This window comes from Molothrus ater, chromosome 1 (genome assembly GCF_012460135.2).
Source record: "Molothrus ater isolate BHLD 08-10-18 breed brown headed cowbird chromosome 1, BPBGC_Mater_1.1, whole genome shotgun sequence".
In the NCBI taxonomy this organism is placed as follows: Eukaryota; Metazoa; Chordata; class Aves; order Passeriformes; family Icteridae; genus Molothrus; species Molothrus ater.
Genome location: NC_050478.2, coordinates 56,104,803 through 56,117,617, shown reverse-complemented (window position 1 = coordinate 56,117,617; position 12,815 = coordinate 56,104,803). Strand labels below are relative to the sequence as shown.

The 12,815-nt window shown below is 40.6% G+C and overlaps 1 protein-coding gene across 1 annotated transcript in view; it reads right to left on the bottom strand.

The window, feature by feature from the left end:
* Positions 1–12,815, bottom strand: part of PDE1C (phosphodiesterase 1C) — a 289,933-nt gene that overhangs the window by 20,177 nt on the left and 256,941 nt on the right. The window contains exons 18-19 of the mRNA XM_036406364.1: positions 2,320–2,440; positions 981–1,156 (exon numbers count right to left, since the gene is read on the bottom strand). Of these exons, the coding sequence (XP_036262257.1) occupies positions 981–1,156; positions 2,320–2,440 (297 nt within the window). The remainder of the gene's footprint in view (positions 1–980; positions 1,157–2,319; positions 2,441–12,815) is intronic.

Below are 12,815 nucleotides of genomic sequence, written 5' to 3'. Positions count from 1 at the left end.
AATGGTCCAGGATATTTGAATAAAAAATAGTTTCCTTATTTTGCAGCTGCAGTAGTCTTCAAAAAACTGCTTTCAGCTATACACTTTCTTAGCTATAAACAAGTTATCATAATTTTCATTGCTGTACTCTGCATTGTCTACAACTAGTTCATATGTTTTTTCAACTGCGGTGGCCAAAACTGGACACAGAATAACACTGAGGGCCTTATCACTGCTGAAAAGGTGAGAAGAATGTCAAAGGGGTCTTAGAAGCAAAGTCTTTTGAGGAGATTTTAGTGTGTGTATGTGGGGAGTGTTGCTTTGCTTTGTTGGTTGGTTTTTTTCAGTGGTGGATGTTGGTCAGGATGTTTTTCAGTTTCATGACAGTATTGAACCCTAGTCAACCTTCAACCAACACAGCCCTCATATTCTTCTGAAATATTAGCAGTCCTTCCCAGACTGATGACATCACACAGTTTCAGCTTACTTCCTAATTAATTTTTCAAGTTATCACCAGAAATATGAAACCAGCTGTGAATATTCTGTCCTTCTCCTCTGAACTATCCCCCAACTACCACCCATCTCTAAAAGTACCACCTCTTTGCAACCTGAACAATTAATAAATATATAAATACATTTATCTATTTTTATCTATATCTATATTTATCTATAAATATAGATAAATCTAGATTTACAAATACCATTCCAACTGTTTTTGCACCCACTGAGTCTGATCTGTGACTTTAGGGGAATTCCCTTTAAATTTTTTTCTCTTTCCATTGTTCACATTCTATTTGTTATGTACACTTACACAGTATAAGAAGAATATAAGGCACAGATGAGTCACAATGTTCCTATCTTTCTGAATTCAGAGTGGGTTATTGAACTCAATAGGTGGATTCTTTCAAACTAACAGTTTGAGAATGGTCAGACTGAAGATGAGTTTGAGGAAGAAGATGTCAACAGAATTTTATTCTTTTACTAAGAAGCCTGGCTGTTACCTTTGGTGGCTTGTGCTTTCCATTTCTCCCTGTTCTGCTGCACCACCTCAGTCCAGGTGGCTTTAAAACATTTGAAGTCCACAGTGAGTACGGAGCAGTTGAATGAGGCACTTCCTTCGGACCCAGTGCTCTTGACACTTGATCTTTTTACTTCAGAGTGACTAATGCTATTCAAACTAGGACACAGTATCACAAAACACAGAAGAAATTAGCATCCCATACGCTCAAATACAGCTAAGAAAGAATAATGGTTGAAAGTCAGATAACAGAGCTAGCCTGGAAAAACTAAGCTTGAATCCCTTATCCTTCCCATCTCTCCCACCCCAGGACAACCAATGTTAAAGTAAAGAGTACAACCTGAGCCAGTATTAGAAATAAAGGGCTGCTTTTCCCCCTCTTAGTTTTTGGCATTCATTCTCACTAAGTGCTGTAACTACTTTTTTTGTGTATCTCCACTCCCTAAATATTACTGGAGAGTCAGCCAATTCTAGGAATCAAATATGTCACAGAAGGAGTCTGCTAAATTTCACCAATGGCAGGTATTAGGCACAGGTAAATCTCTGTCAAGGGCTTGGGGATCTCACCTGAGGCTTAGGCATTCATTTCTGTTACAGATCCTACAGTTGACTTTTGATGCTTTATTGTGAACATTTTAACAAAGACAGCATGATTACTGACATAGAAAGATATTAGTGTTTGGTCTTTGTTTGCCCAAGAGCAAAGTCACCTGGGAGAGCGAATCCTGAATTGATAGCCCTACTCTAGGGATCACTAGCCATATGGCATTTGAATTCCAAGATATGCCTTGTCAATTAAACTACCAAAAGGGTAGTATCTCAAAAACAGCAGTACAGGTTGAATGGTCCAAGACTTCCTACACCTAAACTCCAGGTGAATTTTGGTGATTCTTTGCACATTTGCATAACCCTACATACTGTCACAAAAGTGTGCTTATTCTTTCCAGCTACCATTTCTGTTTCAATCCCATTCATACTTCTAGGTGTGGAGAAACAAGTTCCTCCCAATTACTCTCATTACATTCTCTCTGACAGTGACTAAGAGAGCACTGAGAGTGTATCTGATTGCATGGCTACAACCATTTGTGCTCCTTGCCTTAGAAGGTATGACTCAGGCTGATGCCACCCTCCTCCCTCTTGGACCTCCTCCAGGATGCACTTTCCCTGCACAAAGTTACCTCACGAGGTGAGTTGCAGTGTTGACAATGCAGATATGGGTCTTTAAGCCACAAGAAAGACATACACTGAAGAGGGGGGAAATCAGGGCAGTTGACTGCAATGGCAACTCATAGAATGAAGGGACAGGGTGCAAGGTTATTCACCTGGAACGCCTAAATCCAGACATGCCAGAGAGGGAAGCTTCATCAATTAGCGAAGTCACAATTTTCTCTGTCATGTCGGTCAGCACAGTAAAGGTGGGTTCCACAATGAAATCAATGAAACCTGAGCAGAAACACAAGCAGAGTCAAGCAGGCAAGGGGAAGATTTATGTGGAATCTCTGCTTCAGTGAATACAGATGACCACACTGTAAATGACAGTAAAAAAATTATACCTTGAAAGAAGGACGGGCAAATACTAGAAAGGGAAAACTGAATTATACATTAATCCCTGACCCAAGACCCTCAATATAGCATGCAATGAAAGGAACCTATTTAAACATTGGAAGGAAATTCTGGCAAATGAGAACATAAACTCATCAAGACTTGTTTTATAAGAGGAGTAGTATGATATTAAAGTCAAATTCCTAGTATATTTCGATAAAACTTAAAGTTCACCTTAAGAGAAGAACTCTCTCAAAGAAGAAACAGCAATAATACCAATAACCTTGACCCTCCCTTACTTACAACATCAATATGTTGCTGTGAATTTCCTCTCCTCAGTGCTTGGCCAGTTTTCTCTTGCTGACAATAAAAGAGATCTAGATGCTTTTCCCACATTTTTTAGTGTTAAAAAAAAAAGAGAGAAAAAATAAAGACCAAAATATTTTCTACTTCAGTATATAGTTTGACAGAAATTAATATGGGTTCTGATCTGAATGTCGGGAAATGCAGACTGAAGAGCTCTGTGGACATAAGGTTATGAGAGAAGGAAAATCTAAATTGTATGATGTCTTAGTTTGAAAGGCCAGGTGTTAGCTAACAAAAGCAGGAGGCTCCCTTGAAATAAAGAATGTAAACCCCCTCTCTCTGAATTATTATAATTTGAAATTGGGGGCTCTTAGGCAAAGATATGGGAGTAGGAATAACAGTTCTTTATTACGGAAAAAATAAAAGTGAAATAAAAATGCAGTAATACAAAACAACACTGACAGAGTCAGAATATGACCTGACTCACTGTCAGTCAGGGTGGTGGTAGTAGTCTGATTAAATGGTGGCTACAGTTGTCTTGGAGTGATAGATATGGTTCTTTTGAAAGCAGTGATCCTGTAGAAGGGTGTAGTTTTCTTCTGAAGATCCAGTGGTGGTGAAGATGGGCCTGGTCTTCCTCTGGGAATCCAGTGGAAAGGCTGACTCTGGTGTTTCAAATCTCAGATTATATCCAGGTAGGAATGCTTGGCTCCTCCCCCTGGGTGGAGCATTTCACAATGGGATGATGCAATTTTATCAGTCACGAAGTAAGACTCAATGGTCCATTAACAGAAGATATTTTCTGGAGGGAGTACTGGTTGTGGAAGAGATAAAGAAAACTGCCCCACCTGGTTTTAACAGGTGGTCAAATTAACAGAAGATAACTGCCCCACCTCTAACAGATGGCAATAGAATACACACCCCAAGCCACATCTTCCATTTCCAACCCAAGATATTATCCACCCCTTATTCTAGTACCATCTGCATCGTACCCAAATCAATATACTCTACCCAATGGATCCTTACACACAATTCTTACTTAAGACTAGGTTTCCCTGTAGTACACAATGGGCTTCTCCATCTTTCTGCATTACGTAGCAAGTGTAACCAGGTCCTGGAGCAAGAACAATCCCATGGATGGGTTTGCCTTTGCCTGAGATAGGATTAATCCAGACAGTCTTTCCTAAAATACCTTTCATGTGTACCACAGGAACTTTGTCTCCATGTACTGTGTACAAGAGTTCAGACTGGGCAGGACCAGCTCAATTGATGGACCCTTGGGTGTTGACCATCCAGGTGACTTTTGCTAAGTTAATGTCCCAATTTCTAAAAGTTCCCCCACCAAGCGCCTTCAGGGTAGTCTTAAGTAGTCCATTGCACTGTTCAACTTTCCTGGCAGCTGGTGCATAATAAGGGATATCATATCCATTCAACCATGTTCCCTGGCCCAGGTGTTGATAAGACTGTTCTTGAAATGGGTCCTGTTGTCCGACTTGATCCTCTCAGGGGTGCCATGTCTCTACAGCACTTGCTTTTCTAGACCCAAGATGGTGTTCTGGGCAGTATTGTGAGGCACAAGGTAGGTCTCTAACTATCCAGTGGTGGCTTCTACCATGGTCAGCACATAGTGCTTGGTTTGGCATGTCTGGGGCAGTGAGATGTAGTCAATCTGCCAGGCCTCCCCATACTTATATTTGGACCACCACCATATGGGCTTCACTTGCTTGGCCTGCTTGATTTCAGCATATGTCTCACAGTCATGGATAACCTGAGACATACTGTCTGGTTAGATCCACCCCTCAGTTTCATGCCCACTTATAGGTAGTGATAACCTGGCATCATGGGCCCATTGGGCTAGGAACAACTCCCCCTTATGTTGCAAATCTAAGTCTATCTTTGACACCTCTATCTTTGCAGCCTGATCTATTTGCTCTTTGTTTTGGTGTACCTCATTAGCCCGACTCTTGGGGACATGGGCAACTACACGACAGCCTTCTACAGGTAGCTTCTCTGCCAGAGTGGTAATGTCGTTCCACTCATCAGCACCCCATATTTGTTTTCCTCTATGCTGCCAGTTGGCCTTTTTCCACCTTTACAGCTAGCCTCACAGAGCATTGGCTGCCATCCACAAATTGGTATAAAGGTATAGCTTTGGCCACTCTTTTCTTTTCTTTTCTTTTCTTTTCTTTTCTTTTCTTTTCTTTTCTTTTCTTTTCTTTTCTTTTCTTTTCTTTTCTTTTCTTTTCTTTTCTTTTCTTTTCTTTTCTTTTCTTTTCTTTTCTTTTCTTTTCTTTTCTTTTCTTTTCTTTTCTTTTCTTTTCTTTTCTTTTCTTTTCTTTTCTTTTCTTTCTGCAATGTCCAGGGCCAGCTGAATGGCCTTGAGTTCAGTCAGTTGATTTGATCTACCTTCTCCTTTGGTGGCTTGTGCAACTTGTGTGGGGCTCCATACGGCTGCTTTCCACTTTTGCTTCGTCCCTATAATGTGACAGGAACTATCACTGAAAAGAGCGTAGTGTGTTTCCTCAGCTGGTAGATGGTTGTATGGTGGAGCTTCTTCAGCCCATGTCATTTGTTCTTGCTCCTTTTTGTCAGTGAGATTAAAGTTTTCACCTTCCAGCCAGTTTGTAATTATTTCTAAAATCCCAGGCTGATTCAGGTTTCCAGTATGGGTGTGCTGTGTGATGAGGGCAATCCACTTGCTCCATGTGATTGTAGGTGGCATAGTGGGTACAGGAAACCTTTCCTTTAAACATCTACACCAGCATGGGTAGTCGGGGTGCCAGGAGGAGCTGTGCTTCTGTGCCAGTCACCTCTGAGGCCACTTGAACTCCTTCACAGGCGGCCAAAATTTCCTTTTCTGTGGGAGTGTAGTTGATTTCAGACCTCTATAACTTCAGCTCCAGAATCCCAGTGGTCAGCCTCAAATCTCCCCAAGCACCTTCTGCCAAAGGCTTCAGGACAAACCATTGTTACCAGCTGCGGAGTCAAGCACATTCTTCACTCTGGTCCTGACCTGACTGGGCCAAGGGCTACCGCATGAGCGATTTCCTGCTTGATTTGGGCAAAGGCTTATTGCTGTTCAGGGCCTCATTGGAAATCATTCTTCTTGCAGGTAACCAGGTAGAGAGGGCTCACAATTGGGCTGTATTCTGGAATGTGCATTCTTCAAAAACCTATGGCACCTAGGAAAGCCTGCTGGTGCTGGTTGGTGGAGACATTGCGGTGATCTTGTTGATGACTTCAGTGAGAATCTGATGGTGTCTGTCTTTCCAATTTACTCCCAGGAACTTGATCTCTCAGGCAGGTCCTTTGACTTTGCTCTTTTTGATGGCGAAGCTGGCTTCCAGCAGAATCTGGATGATTTTCTCTTCTTTCTCAAACATTTCTGCTGGTTGGCTTCTAAAAGGGTCAATTTCTGTGATCCTCCCATTACTCTGGCAGTGGAAACAAGTTCTGCCCCCACATGGCATTAGGGTACCTTGAGCACCAGTATCAGCTAACGCTTCATATTTTTGTGGCCCTGATGTGCTAGGCCATCAGATCTATACCATCCAAAAGACTCAGTTTTCCTGTGCCTCTTCCTGGCTAGAGGCAGGGCCCCTGTAGCCCCAGTTATTATTTCTTTCCTGGGCATACATACCTTCAAGGGGATCTAACTGATCATACCCAGTAGCTCAGTCATGGGAGGCTGAGGCTACCTTCACTTTTGTGGAACTCCCTTTGTTAGTGTTTCCCTCCTTGAGCTGATGAATCCATGCTGCCAGGACAGAAGTAGGTTTCCCATCCCACCTTCCCATGTCTTCCCTATGGTCGTGCAGGAAGAACTAGAGGTCAGCTTGTGGAGTGTACCCTCTCTCTAGCTGGGGGATGTTGGACTCTGACTTCGGGGCCTATGAGTTGCACTGGTGCTGCATTAATCTTCCTCACCTCTTCCCTCATCTCCCTCATCTCCTTTTTAAACTCCTCTTCGAGTTCCTTAACCACAGCAGAGACATGAGCCTGCACTGGGCCATTGATCATACTCTCGTAATTTCTAAGCTTGTTGGCAACAGAACACACTTTCTCTCGGTTGTTATCAGCATTAATCATTGCAATGAAGGTGATGTATTGAGATGACCCTAGATTTGCCAGATTTCAAAACATTTGCCCTGTTCTCCTGACCTTGTCAGGGTCTTTATCGTGCTGTCCGTCCTTCCCAAAGAGTACTTTCAGTACTGCCACTTCTCTCAGCTGTTGGATCCCTTCCTCAAGGGTCTTCAGTGCATTCTATGATGGTACTCCTGCATTCTCTCTCTGTGGACAAACCTCTCTCTTACACTCATTAAAAGCTGCTCCCAGAGGGAAAGGGACCGTGGTTCCCTTACAAATATCTGATTCACACCTGAGTCCTGGGTCAGGGACCCTAAATTACTGGCCTGATGGTGGCCTCACCACCGACCAGTGGCACACTTGTACCCCTAAGATCCCAGACCTGAAGTAACCAGGTTGTATATGCCTCACATCCCCATTGTACAATGTCTTTGTGCAGATTACAGAGACTTTCATATGGCAAGGACTCAGAGATAACCACAATCTCTGACTCTCCTGTGGCTTGTGAGGGCCCTCCTTTCTTATCCTTATCTGGGTGCTCTGATTTCATTTTAGACTTCCTGATTTTCCACTGCTGCTGGCTGTGACTGCCCTTGCAGTTCATCTGGAACCTGGACAGTTGTAATGTCTGTGGGTTTCATTGCTGCACTATTAGACTCTCCCTCTTTGAGGCAGGGGGAGGACTTCTCACCATCTGGGGAAATGTACTCCTTCAGCACCTGGCTATCTCCTTCACCAGAATTCCCACCCAGTCTGGGTGGTTGATTTCTAAGGCAGGCTGTGGGGCAGGGTCATGCAGTAGGGCAGCATCCCTAGTCTCTGGGGCAGCAGCAGGTTCTGGGGCAGCATCCCTATTTTCTGGGGTAGATATCAGGGTGGTTTTCCAAATAAATCTTCCCTATCTCTGAATGCTAAATAGAATGGGCATGTCAGAAACACCACTCACTGTATGATATCATTGAAAACTGGTGGGGCAGACCCAAAGAGCCGTTTGAAGGGTTGGGAGAAAATTTGCCCCACTCTAATTTAGTCACAGTATCATTATTGTAGTAACTCCCAAAAAATACACTTAGTGTGTGATGTGCCTGCCTTCCAGAGGAAGTTAAAAAACCATGATTTTCTCACCTTATTAACCCCTAAACTGGATAACAGCCACAGTAGCCTTAGTTATAGGACCCATGTTTTGATATTTCTCACTGCAAATGGGAGAAATATAGCCATGACCACATACCCTTACCAGGGTAAGCTAGACCACATAAGGACACCTAAAGAACCTTCTATGTCTCTATGTCCAGCACACAAAAACTATATTATTTAAGAACTGTTATTCCTTTTTCTACCCTTTTTCTCTCAATGCCCTCAAGCCTCACGTTGGGTGCCAAAATTTGTCTTGGTTTGAAAAGACAGGTGTCAGATAACGAAAGCAGGAGGCTCCCTTGAAATAAAGAATGTAAACCCCCTCCCTCTGAATTATTATAATTTTGAAATTGAGGGCTCTTAGGCAAAGATATGGGAGTAGGAATAACAGTTCTTTATCAGGGAAAAAATAAAAGTGAAATAAAAATGCAGTAATACAAAACAACACTGACAGAGTCAGAATATGACCTGACTCACTGTCAGTCAGGGTGGTGGTAGTAGTAGTCTGATTAAATGGTGGCTACAGTTGTCTTGGAGTGGTTCTTTTGAAAGCAGTGATCCTGTAGAAGGGTGTAGTTTTCTTCTGAAGATCCAGTGGTGGTGAAGATGGGCCTGGTCTTCCTCTGGGAATCCAATGGAAAAGAAAGCTGCTTCTCTGGGAATCCAGTGGAAAGGCTGACTCTGGTGTTTCAAATCTCAGATTATATCCAGGTAGGAATGCTTGGCTCCTCCCCCTGGGTGGAGCATTTCACAATGGGATGATGTAATTTTATCAGTCACGAAATAAGACTCAATGGTCCATTAACAGAAGATATTTTCTGGAGGGAGTACTGGTTGTGGAAGAGATAAAGAAAACTGCCCCACCTGGTTTTAACAGGTGGTCAAATTAACAGAAGATAACTGCCCCACCTCTAACAGATGGCAATAGAATACATACCCCAAGCCACATCTTCCATTTCCAACCCAAGCTACATTAATAAAATGTGGAAGTGAGTAGCTTGCATATTTCCCTAATTCTTTTAGTACTTCATTTATGAAATTACTTAGTGCTGTAGGTAGCCAAGAAAACAACAAAGTCCTTGATCCCTCCTACGGCACATTGGAATTCAGGTTACAATTGCTACTGTTACAAACCCCAACTATTACAAATTTTAGATATTTTTAAATTTTTAACAATTAATTTTTCATTAACAATATTTTAATTTTTCTGGGCAAGTCATGATATATTTCTATGCTACTGGTGATTCTTGATCATAACATGAATAACAAAAGAAGTGATCATATGGTTCAGGCACCTGAATTCATGCTTCAATCTACATCTTGAGTGCAAAGCAGTTGAGCATCCTCCTAGTTCCATTTCCCTCCCCATCTTTTTGCTAAATTTTGAAAAGGATGGATAATTAGGTGTATTTTCATGACAATCAAATAAAAAATGTTACTTTTACATTATAGTCTGTAAATCTGGGGACACATGCAGTCTTATCTGAACATGTCAATCATGTGCCTGCATAACACTGTATCAGTCTTATCTAGTAAAATTTAGAAAAAAAGAATTCCAGGTAGCTACTCAGAAATGCATGCAGTATAAAGCTTGAACAGAAAATTGTATGCTAGACCACAATGCAGATAGTCCCAGCAAAATTAATGTAATTTTTTTAAGCAACCAACTTATAACAGTGTTAAACGTGCCACAGGAATCCTAAAGGATTATGAGAACTTGATTTATGCATTTGTGGCATTTGTGTGTCTGGCTGTCTATATGTCTCTTCTATTCTCCTTCACTCAAAAACTTATTTACCTCTTAATGACCAAAAAAACCCAAGTCATAGTACCTTGTCATGCTGCTCAGCAAGTAATACCACTGCCATTTGCTCCTTCACCACTAAAAACCCTGAGACATGCAAATCTCTGATACCAGACAGATGAATGTGTCACTAACTTCAGCAGCGGGATGGTGGGATCTGTTTCGTGAGATACTGAACAGTTACACATAAACACATTAAACATTTTTGTTTAAGAATCAAGTTTTCCCCGTGAGAGGTCTTGCATCTCATCAATAAAGGTGAGCAGAGGTCCCAAAAGGGACCACAGGTGAACAAACTCAAATACATAGGACAACTTTTCTTTGGTAAGTGGCATTTTTTTTCTGTATTACCGGTAACATTAATAAGTTATTCAACTATGTTACTTCAAAATAGGGATTATAATAAAGTTGGAATTATAATCTGCCATTGTAGAAAAAAAAATAGGACTTTATTAAGCATTATGTAACTTTTGCTGTATTCCCACATGCTTTGCTCTCCTTGTTTCCTCTTCCTCTTTACCTGAAGACACTGAGATTTAAATACAGTAATTTAGTTTGCTATTTAAAACCCTGAATATCAAATGAGCCTGAGCTTTAAAACCTATTAATGGTAATGACCAGTTTATCATCCTTTTTCTCCTTCAACAGAATGAACATGATAAACACTTCTGTATGCTAGAGACTAAGATGATTTTACCAGTTAATGCTGCATGCTAAGAGTGAATTCCAGGCATATTCCTAGTGTTCACTCGCTATACCTGTGAGCATCAACATTGAAAAAAATGGGTAGAGGACAGTTTCTTTAAAGTACACCATAAAACAAAAAATCAGCAGCATGCACTCATTAGCCTTCATCCACTGTTTTCTGAAAGTGCATTTTTATTTCTTGATAGTAAAAGGATAAAAAAAAAATCATACTCTTGCATATATCAGCTGTGAAAGAGGACAATGACAATAAAGGCTGATCTTCAGTTACACAAGTTTCCTAGAGTTTGAGCCAGAGAAGTTTTAGCTCCTGATATGCTTGTTGGAAAATATTAAAGTCTTGGTCTGGTTTTCTTTGCAGTTTTTTTCTCTCCCCTACTCTGAACAAGCAGCTTGACTTCCAAACATAACTCTCCCAGTTTTTGTACTTCACTATAGTACAGAAACATTTGCCATACTCATTCTGTTGAATAAGAAAAGGGATGGTAAATAGGTCATCATTGCTAACATTAATTGGTTTCCAAAATAAAATTCAATAATTTATATTCATGGGGTTTTTATTTATCAGTTTAAACTGAACAATTTTTTCATAACCTGATACAACAGGAGAAACACATTCTTTCCTTTGAGGAGTTTTTTTATTCCGTTGGATTGCTTAATTTCATAAACCATACTGCCAAAACCTGCCATCTGTGTTTGTGAGAATCTTTAATTAGTGAAAATGTGTGCCCACTGTTGTTGCATCTACAGTGACCTTACAGCAGCAAACCAGCAACTACAAACAAATTGAGCCACTAGAACACAATTTCTAGACTGTGTCCTTGATAGAACCAAAAGCACAATTATATTTCACTAAGAACAAAAGTTTTTAATTTATGAGAATTGATGGCTTAGTGCTTAGTGCAGATGACAGTCATAGAATCACTAAGGTTGGAAGGACCTTTAAGATCATCAAGTCCAACCATATAATAGCACAATTTGGAATTCAGTAAGAACTTACTTCTGCAAAGAAATGTAATTACTATTCCAGGAAACATTTTTTGAAACTATGAATTGGGTAAATTAATAAATGAAAGGAGATTATTTGTCTGAGAATCTAGCCTACAACTTTGAAAGTCTTATCTCAGCAGATAGCCAGAAAACAGGTGGTTGCAATTTAACAAAAGGGACATAAAGAAAGACACTGTCAAAAAGTGCAGCAGACTGAGAAATTAATAATTTTATAATGGTAGAAGGCAAAAATAAAGAGTAGTCTATTAATGTCAATGGATTACTAAACTGTACAAATGAAATAGTATATGACTAAATAAGCCTGCCTTTGCCTACTGACAAGTGCCTCTAAGGTAAATTGTATTTCAGATGGTTTAATATAACAATAATTTTGCAGTAGCTTGACACAAGGGGCATCAGAACAGAAGATTCTTTCCTCTTCTGGTCTTCCTGAGCAAAAGAGCCCAAAAGGAGAGGACCAGGAAAACAGGTTCCCAAGCATACACAACGCTATGTAGAGGGACCCTGGGGAAAGCAAAACTCCTCTTCCCTGTAAGGAGTGAGGAACATATCTGAAAGCTGATAAAACAGATGTGTAAGAGAAGTATCTACCTGTAACTGCTCTCACATCAACCAGAGAGGGAGAGTTTTTTTTCTCCCACAGCACAGCAATAAGCCTATGTCTAGGAGTCTTCAACATGAGTTTCAGCTGAAACTGTAGCACTTCAAGTTTGTTGCTGCTTTCCTCCACTGAGCTACTGGCTGAACACACAATTTCTGGTAGGTTATTGTTCCAGAGGAGTAAATGCTACAAGCCTGGTAACCAGGCCAGGCTTGTATAGGGCTCTTCAAACTCAGATTCTTAGGTGAAATGTCTAAATTTCCAAAGCCAGGAAAGTCTGGGATGCTCTCTCTGAGATAATGGCTTGCTTACCAGGAACAATGAAATAATTTTAAACAGAAATAGCTCTTAGCCAAAGATATGAATTTCTAGTTTCCTAGATTCAGGGAAATCTTTGTTTCATTATTTGAGAGAAATTTCTTGCTTTAAATTTTTATTTGCTTTCTTTAATATGTTTTCTATCTTTCTGGTTTTTTCAGTTCTCTCAATTTTAGCATCCATGTTATCTTTCCTTTTTCATTCCATTTAGCTACCTATACTCCAATTGAGGCTGGAACATGTTCATCCATCTTCTTCACTTACTTCAAAGGTATAAAATCCACCCACAAATCCACCTTTTCCAT